This window comes from Corticium candelabrum, chromosome 1 (genome assembly GCF_963422355.1).
Source record: "Corticium candelabrum chromosome 1, ooCorCand1.1, whole genome shotgun sequence".
Lineage (NCBI taxonomy): Eukaryota > Metazoa > Porifera > Homoscleromorpha > Homosclerophorida > Plakinidae > Corticium > Corticium candelabrum.
The window spans coordinates 4883275-4903274 of NC_085085.1; the positions used below are offsets into that span (position 1 = coordinate 4883275).

The following is a 20000-nucleotide window of genomic DNA, read 5'->3' on the forward strand; positions in this document are numbered from 1 at the left end:
GTGGAGGGTCCAAGAGGTTTGGCTGGATTAGATGGCATTCCGGTATTGTTATGTCAATTTAATGTATATCTTGTTGATGGACTGTGTGTGTTGCTTGTACAGGGTGCTGCAGGTCCCATCGGACCCGTAGGATCACGTGGACCATTAGGAGTGAAGGTCGCATATTGATTGGTGTGGGTAAGACGTAAGATTTGATGTGAGTTTGCTACCGTATTAGGGTAATCGTGGATTACCCGGAGCAAAGGGAGAAGCCGGACCACAAGGTCGTCCCGGTCCAGAGGTGAATGAGATTTGCATGTTGTGATTGTTGGTGTGGTTTTTGTATTTGAGTGTGTGTTAGATGAGTGAAGATGTGTTGAAACACTATTTTTCTCCAGTCAAGGGACTGGCAGAGAGGGTAGGGATGGTTATTGTATGGTGAGATGGTGTAGTGCATGTAGAGCATGTGCTCGTTTGGTAGATGAAAGAACTGGAGGATTGGAAAGAAGAGGTAGACAAGCAAAGAGCGGTGAAGTGAGTAGTATTGTGTGAGACTGATTGTTGATGGTTGCTGCAGTGGACAAAGAATGAGAGTAGAGTGACTGTTGCAGCACATCTTGTAGGATCATCAGTCGCTTGGTATACTATATCAGGTGAGTGTGTTTTGTTGTTGTATGTTGTTGTGTGTTGTTTATTATGTTGTGTATATTGATGTACTACATGTTGTTGTGTTGAGGTGTGATAACCTACTGGCAAACAAGCAGTCCATCATTCTTACTGGGTGCCATCACATACAGCAATGGAGCTCTTACAATTCCATCTGATGGTGTTTACTATATTTATACACATCTCTACTTAAATGCCAAAAATGGCAATCACATTCAACCTTACATCAGAGTAAATGGCAATCTTGTCTTGTACATTACAAGCTCCCATTATCACGGTGAATCCAAATCCAAGCACGCTGGTCTACTTCAGCAGCTGAAAAAAGGTGATAGCGTTGACATATATGGTGGAGGATATCGACACCTCATGGGCTCTACTCATTCAGTTTTTGGTATTTTTAAGATCGACTAGAAGCATGTTGTTGAGAATGAGAATGTCAATTAATTAAGTGATAAGTGTGAGTGTCAAATGACTCTCCATGTGATCATGTTTAATTGTAATTGTAGTTGTGACTGTGTATGTTGGACTGTAGTGTGACCATTCAACCCTAACTTTTGTTTGTTTCATTTCTGTTTAGTTCCATTTCTATATTATTAGCAATAAATGTTCATCTCTTTGTCTCATCTCTTGAATAGAAACAGAAAGACAAACTACTTGCTCAGTAGAATTTGACCAAAGGGGAAAAATTATTCAACTTGAACTCAACTACTACCTACCTAATTAATATACATACTTTTAAGTGAGCCAGACACTGAGTACCCAGTAGTTGCAACTCTTGAGTCTATAGGATACAACAGAGTTCCGCCTATTTCAATTTAATAGCAACAGACTATTTCAATGACATGCTCTGATTCCTGCAGTGTGTACTAGCTATCTAAGGTCAGGAATGGGCATTTTAAATTTAGTGGAGATCTGATGTGCCGTTCACACACACACACACACACACACACACACACACACACACACACACACACACACACACACACACACACACACACAAGCATGCACAAAGGCTCTAAATGTAGATATGTATACTGTATACAGTTGATATCAGTAATTTAGTTACACAGACTAAAATGTTTTAGATCAAATCTTACCTTGTGATATCTGATAATCTCATAGATTGAAATTCTAAAATAAAATTCAAAAACCTGGAACTAGAAGACTGAAATTGTACATGTGCGCAATACAAAATTGATTTAAAGCACCTTGTAAGGTTTCGTCTAGTAAATACTAAAACCCTTTTTGAGGTCCCTTAGAATGTACACTGAAAGATAGTCACATCCGGGTATGCAACTTTGCTTGCTTACGCACATGACTCATCTGTCTTGCCACGTTGGTCGCGTCTGTACGTCTGTAAGTGTTCTGTTCGATCCTTGAAAGGAAGGTATGTCTACATCAGAGTTAGTAGTAAGAAAAAGGCAGAGTGAGTAACGAAAAGATGAAATTGCGCCTTTTCTGTGTATGCGACGCCTTCGTTGCTACTCAATCTCACGTTTGTTTGAATGTTAAGACGTCTCGACGGTTGCTTTCGATTGAGATCAGTTTGTGCAGCGTATTTGCAGTTCTAGCGTTTGTGTTGCGTTTTCTCTTCTCGCGTCGAACGCGCTCAGTGAAAACGAGGCGGTGGAAAATAGTAAAGGAAATCGTATCTTTCTTTATTCAGTCAGAAATGCGTTACAGAGTTCTTAATTAATTAAAAACGATTGTGTGTATATACGGGAGTTTGTAAGCATTGGGCTACTGAGGACACGTAACCCGTGAATGTTTTAATTTATTATTAATGTCAGATTATATGTTTTTATCTAGACTTTTTGTTAACAGATGGATATCAAGAAAGAGATCAGTGGTAAGCATTGCAATATTGCAAATGATGATGTTTTAGGTCATTATGAGCTGTTTGTGTGAGGATGTGTGTGTGTGTGTGTGTGTGTGTGTGTGTGTGTGTGTGTGTGTGTGTGTGTGTGTGTGTGTGTTTGTGTGTAGCTCAGTTGGTTTGACAGTAACCAAGTTATCCAATAGAGTTACCAGTGTGGACATGTTACATATGATGGAGTGTGTGCTTGCTTGTATCTGGTTCATTTTCTGTGTGACTGACTTTTGTTTGTTTGTACTTACAGTCCTGGGGCAATGTTACTTACATCAATCCAAGTATGTTGCCATAGTATTGCTGGAGGAGTGCTTGGCGTTACAACAGAAATACCCTTCAGCTAATGCTGTCAAAGTGGCAAATAGTAAGTGTTGTGTGTGAGTAAGTGTTGTGTTGTCAACTTATTTGACAAGAGGATATGATGCTTCTCTTGCCACCAGTATGTCTGTCTTTCTCTTGTGTCTCTCCCTGCTTGTGTATGATGGTTGACTGCTGGTGTTATTGCACAAGCTTACACTGTGTATTAAAGCTACTGTAAACCAAGAAATGTTTGGTGGCCATTTGCTTTGGGTAATTTTGGTATGGCCTAAGAAGTACCTAAATTAAATGTCTACCTAAATTTTGTGAAAGTTGTCAAACCTCTGGACCCTCTGCTGTGCCAGTGGACTCAACAGCAATTGCAATGTCTGTGAACATGGTAAACTATTGCAATTATTATCTAAAGCTAAGTGCTGCCCACTAGTGAGTTGTACGCCAGTTCCTGCAACTGAAACTAAAACTAATAAATGGCAAGAAACAAAGATGAGACTATTGGAGCATCAATAGCCTTTCTAGAAGATGGTGATCGATTTATACTACGTAATGCACATTTACTATTGTTTTATAAAAATGCGTAAATGTAGTTCTAGTGCACTGTGCAGCTAGCCAGGAGTCTCAAGCTTCTGAGGAGTTTAATCAAAAATAGATTGTACCGAAATTTCACAAGGTTCTGAAATTTTACGCCACCGAAATTTCTTGGTTTAGAGTACACAGCAATGGCAGTGTGCAGAGTATGTGCTCTAGAAAGCTCTCGTTTTATCAGTTGTCATGGACAGACTGGAACAGTGCCTGTAGTTGCATGTGAGAAAGAACTCATCTCTCACTACTGCATTGAAATATAGTAGACTTTGATTGTTGTCTTGCGACTTAATTACCAAGAAAAAAGTTGTTGTATCTTAATTCTCACCTTTATTGTTATTTTAGCTATAAGGCTGTTTGTTAGCTGTTTTATGGAACAAAACAAACTGTCTGTAGCAGAAAGATTATTGAGAGATTTTGTTGATACAAAAAATCCTGCTCTTCCGGAAGGTCATCCTGATCTTGCACGTGGTATGTGTTCGTTGTCTGATACGATTGTAAGACATTTCACTCTTCATACTGAAACAACTCTACTCAGCTCACGTTGATTCAATGTGTTGTCTATATATTAATATCATCATTAATTGTTTATCTTGTTCAGGTCAGTTAACACTTGCTCAGTGTCTGCACCATCAAGGTAAAGTAAGTGAATCAATCAAGCTTATGAAGGAGTGTGTCAGGATCTATAAATCATTTTTCATCTTGAACATCCTCATGTAGCTGCAGGTTAGTTTCTTGTTTTTCGTTTGACGTCAACTTTATGTGAATTGTGAGCATGACATTCTGATTATTATTTGCTCACGTTGGTACTGCAGTATGAATTAATCAGTCATAATTGTCACTGTTGGTTACAAGCTGTTGTTGTTCTCAGCTGTTGGTCAACTTGGATATTATTTACTGGTAGCTGGACATTTGGATAAAAGCGAAAAACATCTGAGAGAATCTCTTGCCTTAGTCAGACATTCACTACACAAGAAACATCCTGGTACAGCAATTGGTATGTCTAAATGTTCTATAGTAAATGTTAAATCGGTATGTCTGTGAATCAGTGTGTCTTGATTTGTACAGCATTGAAATGGTTGGCAGAATGTCTGATGAGAAAAGGGAAGAACATTGAAGCAGAAAAACTTCTCTTTGAAGCTGTCTACGTTGAAACAGTTTGGCTCCATGAAAATCATCCCAACAAAATCTACAGTCAGAATTTGTATGAGAAACTCAGAATGGTCATTGTGGCGAGATGTTGTAAAAGTGCAGTATCCAACTGAATATCTGTGAGTCAATCATATGATCACGATCATTCTTTCACATTTCACGTTGAAGCAAACGTTTCTTGTCCTAATTGTTTAGTGCTTCCTATACTTGTTGAATACAAAAGACGAGACGAAGTGGTGGAGTTTTACCTCACACTGAAAGCAGTTCACAAACTATCCACAGCAGCTGATTTGCCAAATTCCCATTTACCTTCTCACTCTCCTCTTTCAGATGAAGAACAGGAAGCATCCTACTTCTGTAGCGAAGAGGGTCTACATTCTTGTGGCTTCACATCTTCATCAACAGCACAAAGGGATAGTACTTCATCACAAAGTTTGTTATTTACTTTTGAATCATTTAAGTTTGTTACACAATTGTTTGTGTATAGTAACATTTAGGATCAATATTACAACAACCTGGCAATGTACACACTGTCAGTCAATGTGCTGTCGGTCCCAGTTATAGCAAAGTTCAAGTAAGAATGTTTGTTGGTTGTAGTTAATTAAGTCTCAGCATTGGTGTACACAGAGAGAGCTTATAGTATTGGTGTGTGTGTGTGTGTGTGTGTGTGTGTGTGTGTGTGTGTGTGTGTGTGTGTGTGTGTGTGTGTGTGTGTGTGTGTGTGTGTGTGTGTGTGTATGTGCACTTGTGCCCGGCACCATCAGTGCACCGGCGTAGCATCGGGGGGGGGGGGGGGGGGGATGGGGAGGCTATAACCCCCAAACATTTTGGGTGTGTCACTCCCTTTCAGGCAGAACTATAATTTTAAGTTACTAAACAGTGACGGTTCACTTAATCTCAGAGTAGTATGTTGATGATTGACGACGTTAATTTTCGACTATATTTCTTTGACAATACAAATCATCATTTTAATATCATAAAACCCGTGCCGAAAAGTCGTGGACACGTAAAGTGTGCATGACCATTATGCACTTATTTGAGGCACTTACTACGCTATCCGGCATTAGCACAGTCAAAGAAGACCGCATCAAAAAGGCATGCAGAAGCCTATCCATCAATTATTTTTCGAATAAGTCTAGTTAAGGTCGACAACCCGATTGACCAGAGAATGGAATCTCCTGCGACTTTGCTATAGCTACCTAATGATTTTCTTGCACTCCACAGTACTTTCTCCACATGTTATTCTAGCTAAACTCTTAGCTATAGTCCTATATTGCTCGCTATATTACAAAATGCTAAAATTGGTCAACGCTGTTTGCACTGCATTGGTCTTCTAGATTCTATTGTCATCGAGATGCCATTTCATTTGACGATTGCAGCGAGCTATGAAAACCTTTTTAGCACGGACTGTAACAATGTTTCCACTTCTTTATACCCACCCTGACAGCACTCAGTCTTGCAGTCTATTTGTAACCTAAAATTGATACTATTTACTTAGATGTCTACAAACTGCAAGCTAAAAATTTAGAAAACTGGAAATACGATGGCTTTGCATACGAGAAATGGGCGTGGTTTGCAGTCTAATTTATCCTCAAACTTGAGGACCATTCTATGCCCGTGATCAGTGTATGTAATTAATACATTTAGTATCAATTATTGCATCACAGACTTAATGGTGTAGTAATTAGCTTAGGAAACAACTCATACCACTGTAGGCTGTATGTTACCTTGGTAGACTAAGAGATACTATTAATTTTATCACTTCAGACTGCAGGTAACTAAGACCACATATTCCATTGGTATAATAATAAAATACGAGAGCAATACCATCAAATAATAATACAAAAGATTGTATGTGACTCAAGAGTTTTTATTTCTTTATGTTGTCTGTTTGTTCCTTATTGACATTTCTGTTGTATTTTCTTTCTCAGGAGAGAAGCTCATTGCTAGTTTGTCTTCCTGTTGGAAGTGGAGTTCCTTACAGAGGATATACTTTCTGGTACATAGATACTACAGGTCAGACAGTTGAAGAAGTTCCAGGAGAAACGCTGGATAGTCGTACAATAGAAACTGTTACTCCTGGTAAGTTTCATACATTTGACATGATAGTCATGTGTTTACCTTGATTGTTGTATGTAGCTTGGCCACATGCTGATCGAGTGGAGATACACATATTTTCCTCAGATGGTCAAACTCGTTTGGGATATTTTGTACACGTTTTCATTGACCTGTCTGCAAAGGTGTTACCTGATTGTGAGGGTGACAGCAGCATGCTACCAGGAGTAGTAGATCAAGGAAGAGAGAAAGGTATAAATTTGCATAAAACAATTTGTTTTGCTGTTCTGTTAGTTGTTGCTGCAAAGTTGGTGGTTGATTTCAATTAGAACTGTGCAGTCATCCTGTTCATCATTTAAATGTATGTTGATGTGTTTATTACATTCTCTAGAGCATCCTTCAGTTCGGCCAGTCTGTGTTGCGAAGATGAGGAGATTGTCAAGTTAGAGACTTGCAAGCAATTGTGTCTGATTTACAGTTTCTTGAGGTAAATACAGTCACGATTCCAGATGATTGTTGGATTTGTATAGTTCAACTGTGGATTGATGATAAATAGAGTAAAAGTCACGTTTTATGTTTATTATCTCTCTTTGTTATAGGTTGGCATGGCTGTCAGAAGTCATTGGTATGAGATTGATATTCGTCTTGGAGTCGTAAAGATCGTCCCCGTAACTTGGCTGCTCGCCTCGTACATGTCTTCTCACTGTGGAGAAAACGAGAGCAGAAGGCAACTATTGCAATACTCCTGGAAGCATGCAGCCAAGCAAGTGTTGGTGCATGCATCAGAGAAAGCAGTGAAGAAGGCACTAAATCAAAAGTGAAATTGGATGGAATTACGTACACTCAAGGACTCGAATTTCAGTTAAGTTTTTTACATTTTTCTATTGTATCTAGAATGATGTCATTGACTCAAGGATTTCCTAATTGTTGCTAATAACATATCCATCTACTGTATCACACTGACTGGCTTTACCCTGAAGTCAGTCTCATGCCATCTGTGGGCGAGTGCATAATCATACACATGAGAGTGGTAAAATTCAAGCTAAATCTATCTATTTTAGACAGAGTGAGAGCCCATCAGTATGTAGTAATGAGACGTCACCCCATCTGATAAACATTTATTTGATAATATCAAATATGTTTGGATTTGTATTTACAGTATTTTGGGTTATGGGAACTGGGAATTGTGTGTGTGTGTGTGTGTGTGTGTGTGTGTGTGTGTGTGTGTGTGCATGTGTGTGTGTGTGTGTGTGTGTGTGTGTGTGTGTGTGTGTGTGTGTGTGTGTGTGTGTGTGTGTGTGTGTGTGTGTCTGTCTGTCTGTCTGTCTGTGTGTGTGTGTCTGTCTGTCTGTCTGTCTGTCTGTCTGTCTGTCTGTCTGTGTGTGTGTGTGTGTGTGTGTGTGTGTGTGTGTGTGTGTGCATGCCGGCGCGCATTCTGGGAAGAAGTTCATTACTGAGCTAGCTGCCTTTCATTATCAGCTTCCACCAGTGACTTCCGCATCAACAGTGGGCTTAATTAATTATCAGGTAATCAGAAAGAATCTTCAGAAATCACACGCGGTGACATCAGTCTTACTACTAAAAAACGACTTTGATGTCCGCTCTAGTCATATGCGCTTAGCATGTCCTATCTCCCTTGACGTGAGGGCGTGATTACTTATTACCCGAGGCCCGGACATCTGGGCTAAGGGTATAGTAGTCGTTTGACTTGTGATCGTACGACCATATCTATACTCGATTAGCGATCAATAGACGAGAAGTGCTGTCATTACCGACCAATAGACGAACGTGATGTCGTCATAAGACTCCACCTCTCTGTGACGTGCATGTTTTCCTACCACCAATCAGACGTCTAGTGAACGCCCGCGTTACTCCAGCACGTAAGGCGAAGATGGCCTTTAACATTTGGCTTGTTTCACAGTGTTTCTGCATAGAGTAGTTCTGCAGTCTGCCAGCTTGAATTTTCGGTGTGCGTGGCTAATTATTGTTAGAAAAGTCAGCAAACAGAGACGCCTAATCATTTGCACGTGCATGTTTCTCACATTAATCACCTCATTACGATAACCTAGTATGTTTATTTAGCTGTGGACATAAATGATTGCGGTTACACGATGATAGCTGGTAAATACGGTAGGCGTAACCACCACGTGAGGAGATTTTTCAATGGTGTCATTCATGAGCGTTCGTGCCTCCCAATTTTCAGCTGCCATACGTACACTGTACACATACATGTCTTAGCATGTCGTGTGCATGTACACCAGGCGATGGTTTAGCACTGTAGTGCTTCTCTATTCATTATATTTAGGCATCCTAGGCATCGATGTCGACTACTAAAGAGGTATTTAGTCCCCCGGAATGCAGGGAAGTCATTGGTGTCGGAGAACTTCAACTGCCCTTTCCCGCTGGAGGTACAGTATGATGGCGGGTACAGTGTAGAGTGTGCATGGATACGCGAGATTACAGAAAGCAAGTAAATTAATCTAATTAGTACACCGGGTTTCTGCATCATTGCACCGCACTATACGCTACATCAACAGACCGGAACGTCGCTAGATAGACGACTCGTTTTCATCGAGTATGTGTACTCTGGTCACGACGTGTCGTTTTCTAGTTAGCTAATCACCCACTCAAGTCACGGTATTGTGCATACTAAACAGATCAGGTGCACCCACACCCACGCAATTTCTACCCATAAATGAGGGATCGCGACGCGTTGTGTCATTCTGTTTTCTGATTGCAGAGCGACATGAACATTATCGTCTTCGTTGCAATTGTTTGCTGCTTTTTCGGCGTCGGGTATGTAGAATTAATTAAATGAAAATTAACTTTCCGTTTATTTTAATTAACTTAACGTTGTTGTTTGTAGATCATTAACTCCTAAAACTGGAGACTCTACAAACTCTGAAGATCCAGAGGTTCAAGTCTGTCAACCGCTAAAGTCTTATCTCAAACGAACTCAGGTAATTTTATGTCCACAATTTCATTCCGTCGTTCTATCAACTTTATTAAATGTACTTACTGTATCAAGACGGTGCGTCCTGACAACGTGTCTGGCATTGGCGGAAAAGGAGAGAAAGTAATATAAAAATTGCAATTCAATCTTCTAAATAGTTTATTAATTAAATTTGATGTCAATTTTAACAGGGAAGTCCAGGAAAAAAGGTAAATAATTGTGTTAATGGACTGAAAACCTAGAAATTTACGTAAAGACACACAACTGTAGGGTCCAAGAGGCCCCCAAGGCATTAGAGGATCAAAGGGAGAAATCGGTATACAAGGTCCAGTAGGTCCTAGGGTAAGCATGCACCGGCCTTTGATGTTGGTAAGATGTAAGATTTAATGTGAGTTTGCTACCATATTAGGGTGATCATGGATTACCCGGAGCAAAGGGAGAAGCCGGACCACAAGGTCGTCCCGGTCTAGAGGTGAATGAGATTTGCATGTTGTGATTGTTGGTGTGGTTTTTGTATTTGAGTGTGTGTTAGATGAGTGAAGATGTGTTGAAACGCTATTTTTCTCCAGTCAAGGGACTGGCAGAGAGGGTAGGGATGGTTATTGTATGGTGAGATGGTGTTTGTAGTGAATGTAGAGCATGTGCTCGTTTGGTAGATGAAAGAACTGGAGGATTGGAAAGAAGAGGTAGACAAGCAAAGAGAGGTGAAGTGAGTAGTGTTGTGTGGGACTGATTGTTGATGGTTGTTGCAGTGGACAAAGAATGAGAGTAGAGTGACTGTTGCAGCACATCTTGTAGGATCAGCATACAGATGGTATACTATATCAGGTGAGTGTGTTTTGTTGTTGTATGTTGTTGTGTGTTGTTTATTATGTTGTGTATATTGATGTACTACATGTTATTGTGTTGAGGTGTGATAACCTACTGGCATACAAGCAGTCCATCATTCTTACTGGGTGCCATCACATACAGCAATGGAGCTCTTACAATTCCATCTGATGGTGTTTACTATATTTATACACAACTCTACTTAAATGCCAAAAATGGCAATTACATTCAACCTTACATCAGAGTAAATGGCAATCTTGTCTTGTACATTACAAGCTATCATTATCACGATGAATCCAAATCCAAGCACGCTGGTCTACTTCAGCAGCTGAAAAAAGGTGATAGCGTTGACATATATGGTGGAGGATATCGACACCTCATGCGCTCTACTCGTTCAGTTTTTGGTATTTTTAAGATCAACTAGAAAGAAACATGTTGTTGAGAATGAGAATGTCAATTAAATTAAGTGATAAGTGTGAGTGTCAAATGACTCTCCATGTGATCATGTTTAATAGTAATTGTAGTTGTGACTGTGTATGTTGGACTGTAGTGTGACCATTCAACCCTAACTTTTGTTTGTTTCATTTCTGTTTAGTTCCATTTCTATATTATTAGCAATAAATGTTCATTGAATCCTATTGTTAGGCCATGACCCAACTTGTTTTCAATACAGCCAACATGCTCTCCACAATAGAAAGTTCTATGCGACCAGTGTGTGTATTTCATGACTGATAATCTGAATTGGTATCCAATAGTTTAGCTACAGACAACAAGATTTGCTTGTTGAGCTAGAGGACACTGTTGTCTCATCGTAATCGATATACACCCTTGGAGATCCTTTGTCACATCTCTGCCGGTGCAAATGGATGTCATTGACCACGCCTTACTAACGCGCGTTAGGCCAGATCGGTTTTAGATTCGTTCCTATGGCCTTTAAACAGAAACTGAAAGATGAACTACTTGCTCAATTTAAGTCGAACTCAAATACCTCCATACTTTACTAAATGAGTAAGTGTGTATACTTACAGTGTAGAGACATACGTTTGAGAAGGCTTAATTAGTAGTCGTACTGTATGCAAGTATTGACGGATTCCTGGCCAGGGCTCATTATTTAATACACAATTTTTACAAGAGAATCGCTTGTCATATTCGTTGACAAAGGCAAAAAAGCCACACCACGTATATCGTATGATCACCTATACATACAGTATGTACATACTAGCTTACTGCCTATTCATTGCTGGTCATAGTGCTTACAGCACTAACTCCTGGCTGTTAGGCAATAAAACAACACAAAACGCCAGATATCTCGTTTCATACAATTAACATAACCTGCTCAATACAAATAATCTGGAACAGCAAAGGAACAGCATTTGAGGTATTTAGATAACACAAAATACAATATGCACTACAATTGCTCATTTCAACATCACAAAATGTAAATATAAATGTTATAGCTACTGATCACACAAGTCTAGATACAGAATAAATTAGTAATCAAAACATCAATATTACCATCCTTGTACTGGCAATAAGTCGTGTTTTCTTGGTTCTGCAGTCACCACTTCACCTGATTGAATGAGCGCAAAGTTGTAGTCCCTCATTTTCCAATGCTTCTGCAATCTTTTTGTCCAGATTTTCTGTGGTAATATAGTCTTCTTATTCCTATAAAGCCACAAACAATAAAAACTTATTGCTTAGTGGTGTGTGTGTGTGTTTGTGTCAGCCATGGCCAAGGTGATGAAGGCCAGGGGCCGATTTAGGAAGCGCTAGGCTTGACAGGGGCCACAAAGAATCAATTACGCATGATTATCAGATAGCATGATGAAGTAACTTGGTTTCAAGCAGTTAATGATATATCTAATAATTGAATTCTTCTTACTCTAGACGATGTCAACACAATAGCAAGTGAATTCGCAGTCATCTGATTGGTCTTTTAGTAATGGTGACAATGGTTTCGATCTCGATTCTGACCATTCACCATGATGATCATCATTGTGTTGACTGATGGTGTGACTGCCAGTCCTGGAACTGCTGCTAGCGTTGCTGACTTGCATTTCTGCCTGTTGCCGCGACGGCGGTGGGGGTAGAGATTGCGGTGGAGAATCAGCATATCGAACAGATCTTGGCAAATACTCTGCAGTCCTCGACGCACCGCCCCGACGGAACATCCTCCATGGGTCCTGATTCATGTCTGTAGATCTGATCGACCCAAGAACAAAACGAGAGTGACTATATCCGGGTCCCGGCTAGCCTCGAATTTCCATTTCTGCTTCGACCGTAGATAGCGTAAGTGCGCAACTTGCCAAGGTGCCATGATCGTATAAAGTTAAACCCTGGGGAAGCTGGCTGAGGGGCCGCGCAAAACTTGCTGGGGGCCGCATGCGGCCCCGGGGGCCGCATTTGGCCATGGCTGTGTGTGTGTGTGTGTGTGTGTGTGTGTGTGTGTGTGTGTGTGTGTGTGTGTGTGCGCGCGTGCGCGTGTGGTGCTGTGGCTCAATTGGTTAGAGAGTGAATTTGGAAAATGGAAACATCCGGGACCTTGCAGGGTTGCAAGTTCAAGTGACGGCGAGCTATGGCATAATTTCCTTGGGCAAGAAACTAACACACAATTGCCTCTCTCGATTCAGGAGTATAAATGAGTACCTGGTCATTGATTGGGGTGGCAAAAGCCTCCGACTGCAACAAAGTCCATCAGCCACTAGGGTCCGGGTGGAACTTCGGGTGCCCACACCACAGTTGGCGTCGCAGTCGGTGCTCCTGCGAGCACCTTGCCAGGCTCCAGGAGATTGTGTGTGTGTGTGTGTGTGTGTGTGTGTGTGTGTGTGTGTGTGTGTGTGTGTGTGTGTGTGTGTGTGTGTGTGTGTGTGTGTGGTGTGTGTGTGTGTGTGTGTGTGTGTGTGTGTGTGTGTGTGTGTGTGTGTGTGTGTGTGTGTGTGTGTGTGTGTGTGTGTGTGTGTAGCACCAAGTCATATCTCAATTGAATCTCTAGAACTACGGTTTGCTGCAACTCATGAAGTCTACTAAGTCTTTCCAAATGTCTTTCTTTCTTCTGTTCTTTGACAACTTCCTGTTTTCTTTCTTTCTCCTGATAATTTTTCTGCTCTAAAAAAGCAAGCACAAAGACATCAGCCAACTCAGAGGACATCTCAACAGCAACTGCCCATTCCATTCACTCCGTTCAAACAAAACTCAGAAATTCTTTGTTGTAAAAGTTGATCCGTTATTATGACTAAGTACATACAGTTACACTATTAATGTTACTGTTTTGACCTGAAGCATTAGTTATTCTCATCTGTTGTAGTATGCTGCTTGCATTTTTCCAATAGTTAACATACACATTATACTCCAGAAGAACAACACTTTGGTCAATAGCTACAGACAACAGATACATTATACTTGCCGATAATAGTCCACTTCCTGCATGTAAAGCTGCTCTTAAAAATAAATTGTAATTGTGGTGTCATTTGCATTGTAAAAATTCAATGTTCTTATATAGTTCAACAAACTCATGAAGTTGTCAACTGTATACTAAATACGATTAGCACATACAACACTATATCCAATAAAGAAGCACTAAAGTGCTAAAGTTAAAACCCGTGGCTGTTATCCAGTTGTTCCATTGCTTATTAGTTCTACACCAGTCTACTATAGACTGTAATTGTTTTCTCACTAATCATTTACTGTAACTAGCAACCTATGTGGAGTAGCTAATACCACCCACATATGTCTATCAACCCACCCACATCCGGGTAGTCATCGGGTCGCAAGCTTGCCAGCCTGTGCTACTGTAACCTTAGCACATGTGCGCCTTACTTAAGTTAATCAGGCAAATAATTTATTGATGTCCATAAACACAGCTGTAATAAGAGTGCCAGTAGCATCCTAAACCACAAAATGCCGAGTTGTAGTGCACCCAGTCCAACTGGTAAACTTAGATATTTCACTTACTGTTGTTCTAGGTGTCAGGGGAAGTAGAGCAACTTGCAAGATGGAAGCGAGCTTGAAAGGACATCAGAGTACATGAACTACGAGGGTACTGTTTGCTTACAAAAATAGAGATTGTACTCAAAGTTGGGGTGCCCAAGTCCATTCAGCTCAGCCCCAGCTCAGCCCCACCTCATCCCCCCTGTATCCCTATGGACCATCGCGAGGTGTACCTGCTGCTAGACATGTATTTACTGCAGCATAAACTCAGTACATATTGACTTGTAAAAAACAAATTACATGCATACTAACTTGCAATATGCTCTGGAGGATTAATTCAGACGCTCCATTTCCGGGTAGGCAAGTAGATAGTAATTCAGAACATAACCCAATATGAGAAGTGGACAAGCATAAAAACAAATAGAATGCAACACGACGTCTATTCTCCGGCAGCCGGTATTCTTAATTCTCCAAACTGTTCACTCAAGTCCCGTACTAGCATAGAAAAGGAGCATGCGCACTTTTGTATCTGCTTTTCGGATCATATAAAGAATGCGCACCACCGCTCTAAAACGCGCCAAATAGGTGGTGTAAAGCGTGCTCAGCCACGTGTTGATTCTATTAATATAAAATACCCGTATACTCTCTTTATCAGTCACGATTTAGGGTCTGTCCCACCATTAACGTTGCAGGTGGCACAATAAATGCAGGTTGCTTACATAAACCAACAGAACAGGAGTGGCTACGGCTAATTTGCAGAGAGTAGCCATCCGTTCTTGCGTACGCTAGTTACCTGCCTTGTTCGCGGGAAAATTATGGCGGCTGCTGATATTTACGCAAGAGTGCATGGAGTTTGCTTTGGTCCTGATCCACAGCGTGATGTCATCGATTTCATGCAGCGTCGAGGACTTATTTCAAGGCAAGAACAATGCAACAACTGTCATGGTGTGGCCATGGCAATAAAATCGTTTAAAAGATGCAAGGACGGTTATATTTGGAGATGTCCTGAAAAAAAACTGCAGAATGCAACGGTAATTTTTAAGTTTGCAAGATGTGGTACCCTAAAAACATTATATTACTATAAACAAAAATTCTTATTATAGTTCAGTTTGACGTGATTCATTTTTTCAACAATCAAATGTTCCTTTGACAACTTGGTTACTTGTAATCTACCACTGGTGTTTTGAGACACCTGTGTCTCAAATGAAGGATGTTTGTAAAGTATCTCTAGTCACTGGCATCCAGATGTACCAGTACCTAAGAGATGTGTGCTCGTGGAAACTCCAACAAAATGTTATTAGACTTGGTGGCATTGGTCCAGTTCAGTCCAACATTGTTGAAATAGACGAATCCTGTTTTTCCCACAAACCGAAGGTAATTGCATTGAACATTACACTGTTGACTGTTAAGAGTTATCCTGTGAAATTATACAGCATCACAGAGGAAGAGCACCACGTGACCCAGTGTGGGTTTTTGGAATTGTTGATGTAACACAGCAGCCAGCACTGGGTTACATGGAAATAGTTCCAAGAAGAGATGCTACGACACTTTTACGGATCGTAGCACAACACGTACTGCCTGGCACAATAGTACATTCTGAGGAATGGAGAGCGTACAATCGGATTAACACACTCCCCCTGGTGGCAGCTCACAGGACAGTTAACCACTCTTTAAATTTTGTGGACCCTGGCACTGGAGTACGCACTCAACATATTGAATCATATCGAGAGAAAACAAAACTGAAAAAAATGAAAGGGTGCATCGCCATATGCTGCCGTCATATTTGGATCAATTCATGTGGCGGGAGCGTCATGGCGTAACTCACGCGGCAGCCTTTGCCGCCATCACGTTGGATATCAGCCAGTGGTATCCAGTACCCTAGCTAGGTGTCTCTCAACTTCTCCTAGCGTTGCAGTTTAACCTAAACAGTTGTGTTGTAATAGTAAGTTCAATTTGTCTTATAACAGTAGTAGGTAATTACGTAAAAAGCTGACAAACCTTGTTCTTTTTTTGCAAATGTATAGTTACCCGGATGGAATTAATATTAATTGATAGAGGGTTGGGTTGCAGCTTCGTTGTTGTTGAAAGAAAGCCTAGACGCTGCATGAAATCGATGACATCACAGTGTGGATCGGGACCAAAGCAGACTTCAGGCACTCTTGCGTAAATATCAGCAGCCGGCATAATTTTCCCGCGAACAAGGCAGGTAACTAACGTACGCAAGAACGGAAGTCTACTCTCTGCAAATTAGCCGTAGCCACTCCTGTTCTGTTGGTTTATGTAAGCAACCTGCATTTATTGCACCACCTGCAACGTTAATGGTGGGACAAAACCTAAATCGTGACTGATAAAGAGAGTATACGGGTATTTTATATTAATAGAATCAACACGTGGCTGAGCACGCTTTACACCACCTATTTGGCGCGTTTTAGAGCGGTGGTGCGCATTCTTTATATGATCCATTTTATGTAAACACGTTGTAATAGAAAGGACGTTGAGCATGCAGTTGTTTCGTACGAACTTGGATGGGCTTAGCAGACATTTCACGTGTAAACCCTTGCAAGATAGACTGTTCGCCGTGTTGCTCGTACAGATACGTACATAATTTGTGTGCTGGCTGGCTACTGTAGACAGCTCAGGAATCCGTGAAGGGTGCTTGGCTCGTTTGGAACTCCGAGGCTTCACTTTCTATTGTAGGCGTGGTTCTTAGGCGTTGTCATGGAAATATCTTTCCATATTTTTGTCATTCCTGGCTACTTACCTGGGAGTGGTGTGAGATGTGACACAATAATAGCTTATTAATTAAACATCATTGTTGTTGTGAATCTATCATTGAAAACATGATTTCAAAGTCAATGTTTGTGTTAACGTTTTCATCCAACATTTCTATCTTTAGTTTTTACAAATGTTTTGTTGCTAATGTTCATGATTTATCTTGAGACAATATGCCACACCTACTTGACACAAGCAACTTCTGGTCAAACGACAAATGAAATCAACACCATTGACTGAATATTGAACTTGCAGCTCAATTTCAACTTGAAAGAAATTTGTGGAGTTGGATGAAGGAAAGTTGAACAGAAAATTGCTGTTAGAGCAGCAATAATGGAAATGAGACATTGTAGATGTTTTGGAGGATTTGACTTAGTTAGTCTCCTGGAGCCATTGGCACTTTATTTACATCATTGCTGCTGATGGATGACATAGAGGGATGGCAATAGCATGTGGAGACTGTCATGTTTGTTACTGGAAATAGATTATACATCACTTACACTTACCTTGACCTTCCTCTGATTAATCATTCTATTGATAGTGTGTAAATGAACGGACATGACAGCAAGCAGACAATAGGTGCGAACATTGCTGATATGAGTGGACAAGCAAGTAGATCTTGTTGTATTACTTTCAACTGGTATCATTTGCTCATTGGTTTGGTGATGTTGCAGCTGGTAGTGTTGGTCATCTTGGCATTATGCATGCAACTATCGCAGTCTGTTGATGTGGAGTGCATTGGAAGCAAGGGAGAATCGGTAGTGTGTGTTTGATCTCTTGTCATAATGATCAAGTTGTATTGAGTGAGCATTTGTGGTCTTTTGTAGGGTGTTCCCGGAGTTCCGGGTCCTCCAGGAAGACAGGTGAGTGATGGATGTAGAATATATCTATTGAGGTACTAGTCATTATGATAGAAAATATATGGGAGAAGTGGGTGAGTGGAGTGTTGATGAGATAACGTGTGAGGGTTGGTTAGATGAGACTACAGGATAGAGTAGAATGGATCGAGATTATAATGGTTGCCAGTATGTTGAACATATGAGAGCCAGCGTTGACTAATGTTCAGCATGTCGGATAAAGAAAGTGAGGTGATATGATTATTCCTTCCTAAATACTAGACTCGAGCATGTTGAAGCTGTTTTATGTGTAGTGAAACACTCCTACTAGTACACTACTTACATTGTGAAGAAGCACTAAAGTGCTAAACTCATTCCTGCTAGTTGTGGCAACACGGAACAGCTATACTGCACTTGCAAGAAATGACACGTGCGACTAGACTGCCAGGTGTACAGTGTGCTGCTAATTGACATCAAGAGCGTGAGAATGGGGCTGGACACATTGACTAACACTCTCAAGTTGTTGTGCAAATTAACACTAGCAATTTCAGTTATTGCATGCACTGCATTCTTATTGTCTGGCCATCCATTTTATTGGTCGATTGTGCTGCTGTCCACAGCCCTATTACTGTAAATTATTCCAGTGCATGCACACCTTCGGTTAGATATATACAATGAACATAATAGTCTAACATATGTATCGTGTATAATGCTATTTCTAAAGAAACAGGCCTGTCCACAGATGGGGTCAGGGTTTGTATGAACCTCCCCGCAGCAGTTAGAGGTCCGGCTACAGGGAGTTGTAAGAAATACCAGAATAGCAATCCTATTGAGACACGATGTCCACATGAGACAACAAACTTTTAGTCTATCTTGTCTTATTATCTTATTATCTGCATGTAATATGCCATCAAATAGAATTACAACACATATGTGTAGTACAGCTACAGCATAGGCTTCCATAGCCAGACTTTAACCCTGCCCTTCTCCCCTGCAGCATGAGGGCGGGGTTAAGGCCAGCACATGTAGGTACAGCCCTCGCTTATACCAGCTCTCTTCATGCACTATTTTGGCATGCTGGTACAGTTACTGGACACTGACAAGCAACTTTCTGGCAAACCTCACTCACACTAGCATGCAGCTAAATGTGTGGAAAACTGATGGTGTCTTTGTCAAAAATCACTCAAATGCGCTTGCTAGGGCTGTGTTTCCACTAGCTGCACCTTAAACTAGATTAGCCTAAACGAATTTAAAACTAAACCAGTTCAAGATAGTGACTGTTTCCACTAGGAACGTGGACATCCGGGATGTACAAGACAAGCCGTCTAGGGATTCCTTATTTTGAAGTATTGGGCTGCTATGTCACCAAGACAGAGCAACTGTTGGTTGTCACTGGTTCAGCGTCTGCTCGTAGGAATTTGCATGATGATAACCAAGGACACCATCTTCTCTCTCTCTGTGGTTCTGATGATTTCTTTCCTCTAGTTAATGACCCTTACATCTTTTAAGTTAATCCTATTGAAGCAAATAGTCAATATTCATCAAAATGGCATTGTCAGAAGCCATCTAGACAAGCCCTACTGTCATGTGACAGTTAAACCTAAACCACCTTGCTAAACCTACTAGAAAATGGGTTTAGGAAATCGGGTTAGGTTTGGAATATAACTGGTTTAGTGAAGGTGGAAACAGGTCAATCTGTAAACCAATTTAGCTTAAACCACTTGTTAAACTGGTTTAGGGGTTAGTGGAACTTGCCCTAAGTTGCATATAAATTTTACTTAAATTGCTGTTGGGAGGCGTTATCAAAATAGATTACTGAGAGTCTGAGGGCTTCATGAGAACAAATTTACAGCAACGAACTTAGTGGTATAAGTATTGGATGATGACAGCTTCTTTGATTTACAATTTGTTTCCAAATTGTTTGTCTGTATAACTTTATTCTGCAGTTGCAGAACTTTGAGCAAAGGTGTGTGTGTGTGTGTGTGTGTGTGTGTGTGTGTGTGTGTGTGTGTGTGTGTGTGTGTGTGTGTGTGTGTCTGTGTCTGTGTCTGTGTCTGTGTCTGTG

General features: G+C 40.7%; 4 protein-coding genes across 4 annotated transcripts in view; all 4 read left to right on the top strand.

Moving 5' to 3' along the window:
* Positions 1-536, top strand: part of LOC134185386 (collagen alpha-1(I) chain-like) — a 6701-nt gene extending 6165 nt beyond the window's left edge. Inside the window, exons 9-12 of the mRNA XM_062653170.1 lie at positions 1-42; positions 103-280; positions 341-397; positions 461-536. The exon at positions 1-42 is cut by the window's left edge and continues 12 nt beyond it. Of these exons, the coding sequence (XP_062509154.1) occupies positions 1-42; positions 103-168 (108 nt within the window). The 3' untranslated portion in view covers positions 169-280; positions 341-397; positions 461-536. The remainder of the gene's footprint in view (positions 43-102; positions 281-340; positions 398-460) is intronic.
* LOC134185381 (lymphotoxin-alpha-like) lies at positions 436-1269 on the top strand. The gene is made up of 3 exons (XM_062653163.1): positions 436-490; positions 557-632; positions 716-1269. The coding sequence occupies exons 1-3, from the start codon at positions 461-463 to the stop codon at positions 1054-1056; spliced, it is 447 nt and encodes a 148-aa protein (XP_062509147.1). The 5' UTR covers positions 436-460; the 3' UTR covers positions 1057-1269.
* A 1115-nt stretch (positions 1270-2384) lies between these two features.
* Positions 2385-4005, top strand: LOC134190673 (uncharacterized). Its single transcript, XM_062659145.1, has 3 exons — positions 2385-2494; positions 2766-2879; positions 3758-4005. The coding sequence occupies exons 1-3, from the start codon at positions 2470-2472 to the stop codon at positions 3958-3960; spliced, it is 342 nt and encodes a 113-aa protein (XP_062515129.1). The 5' UTR covers positions 2385-2469; the 3' UTR covers positions 3961-4005.
* Positions 3965-7717, top strand: LOC134182282 (uncharacterized). The gene is made up of 10 exons (XM_062649713.1): positions 3965-3968; positions 4014-4049; positions 4284-4409; positions 4481-4660; positions 4760-4996; positions 5062-5138; positions 6496-6646; positions 6704-6871; positions 7011-7106; positions 7219-7717. Exons 1-9 carry the CDS (start codon positions 3965-3967, stop codon positions 7064-7066), a joined length of 1035 nt encoding a protein of 344 aa, XP_062505697.1. The 3' UTR covers positions 7067-7106; positions 7219-7717.
* The last annotated feature ends 12283 nt before the right edge of the window (positions 7718-20000 follow it).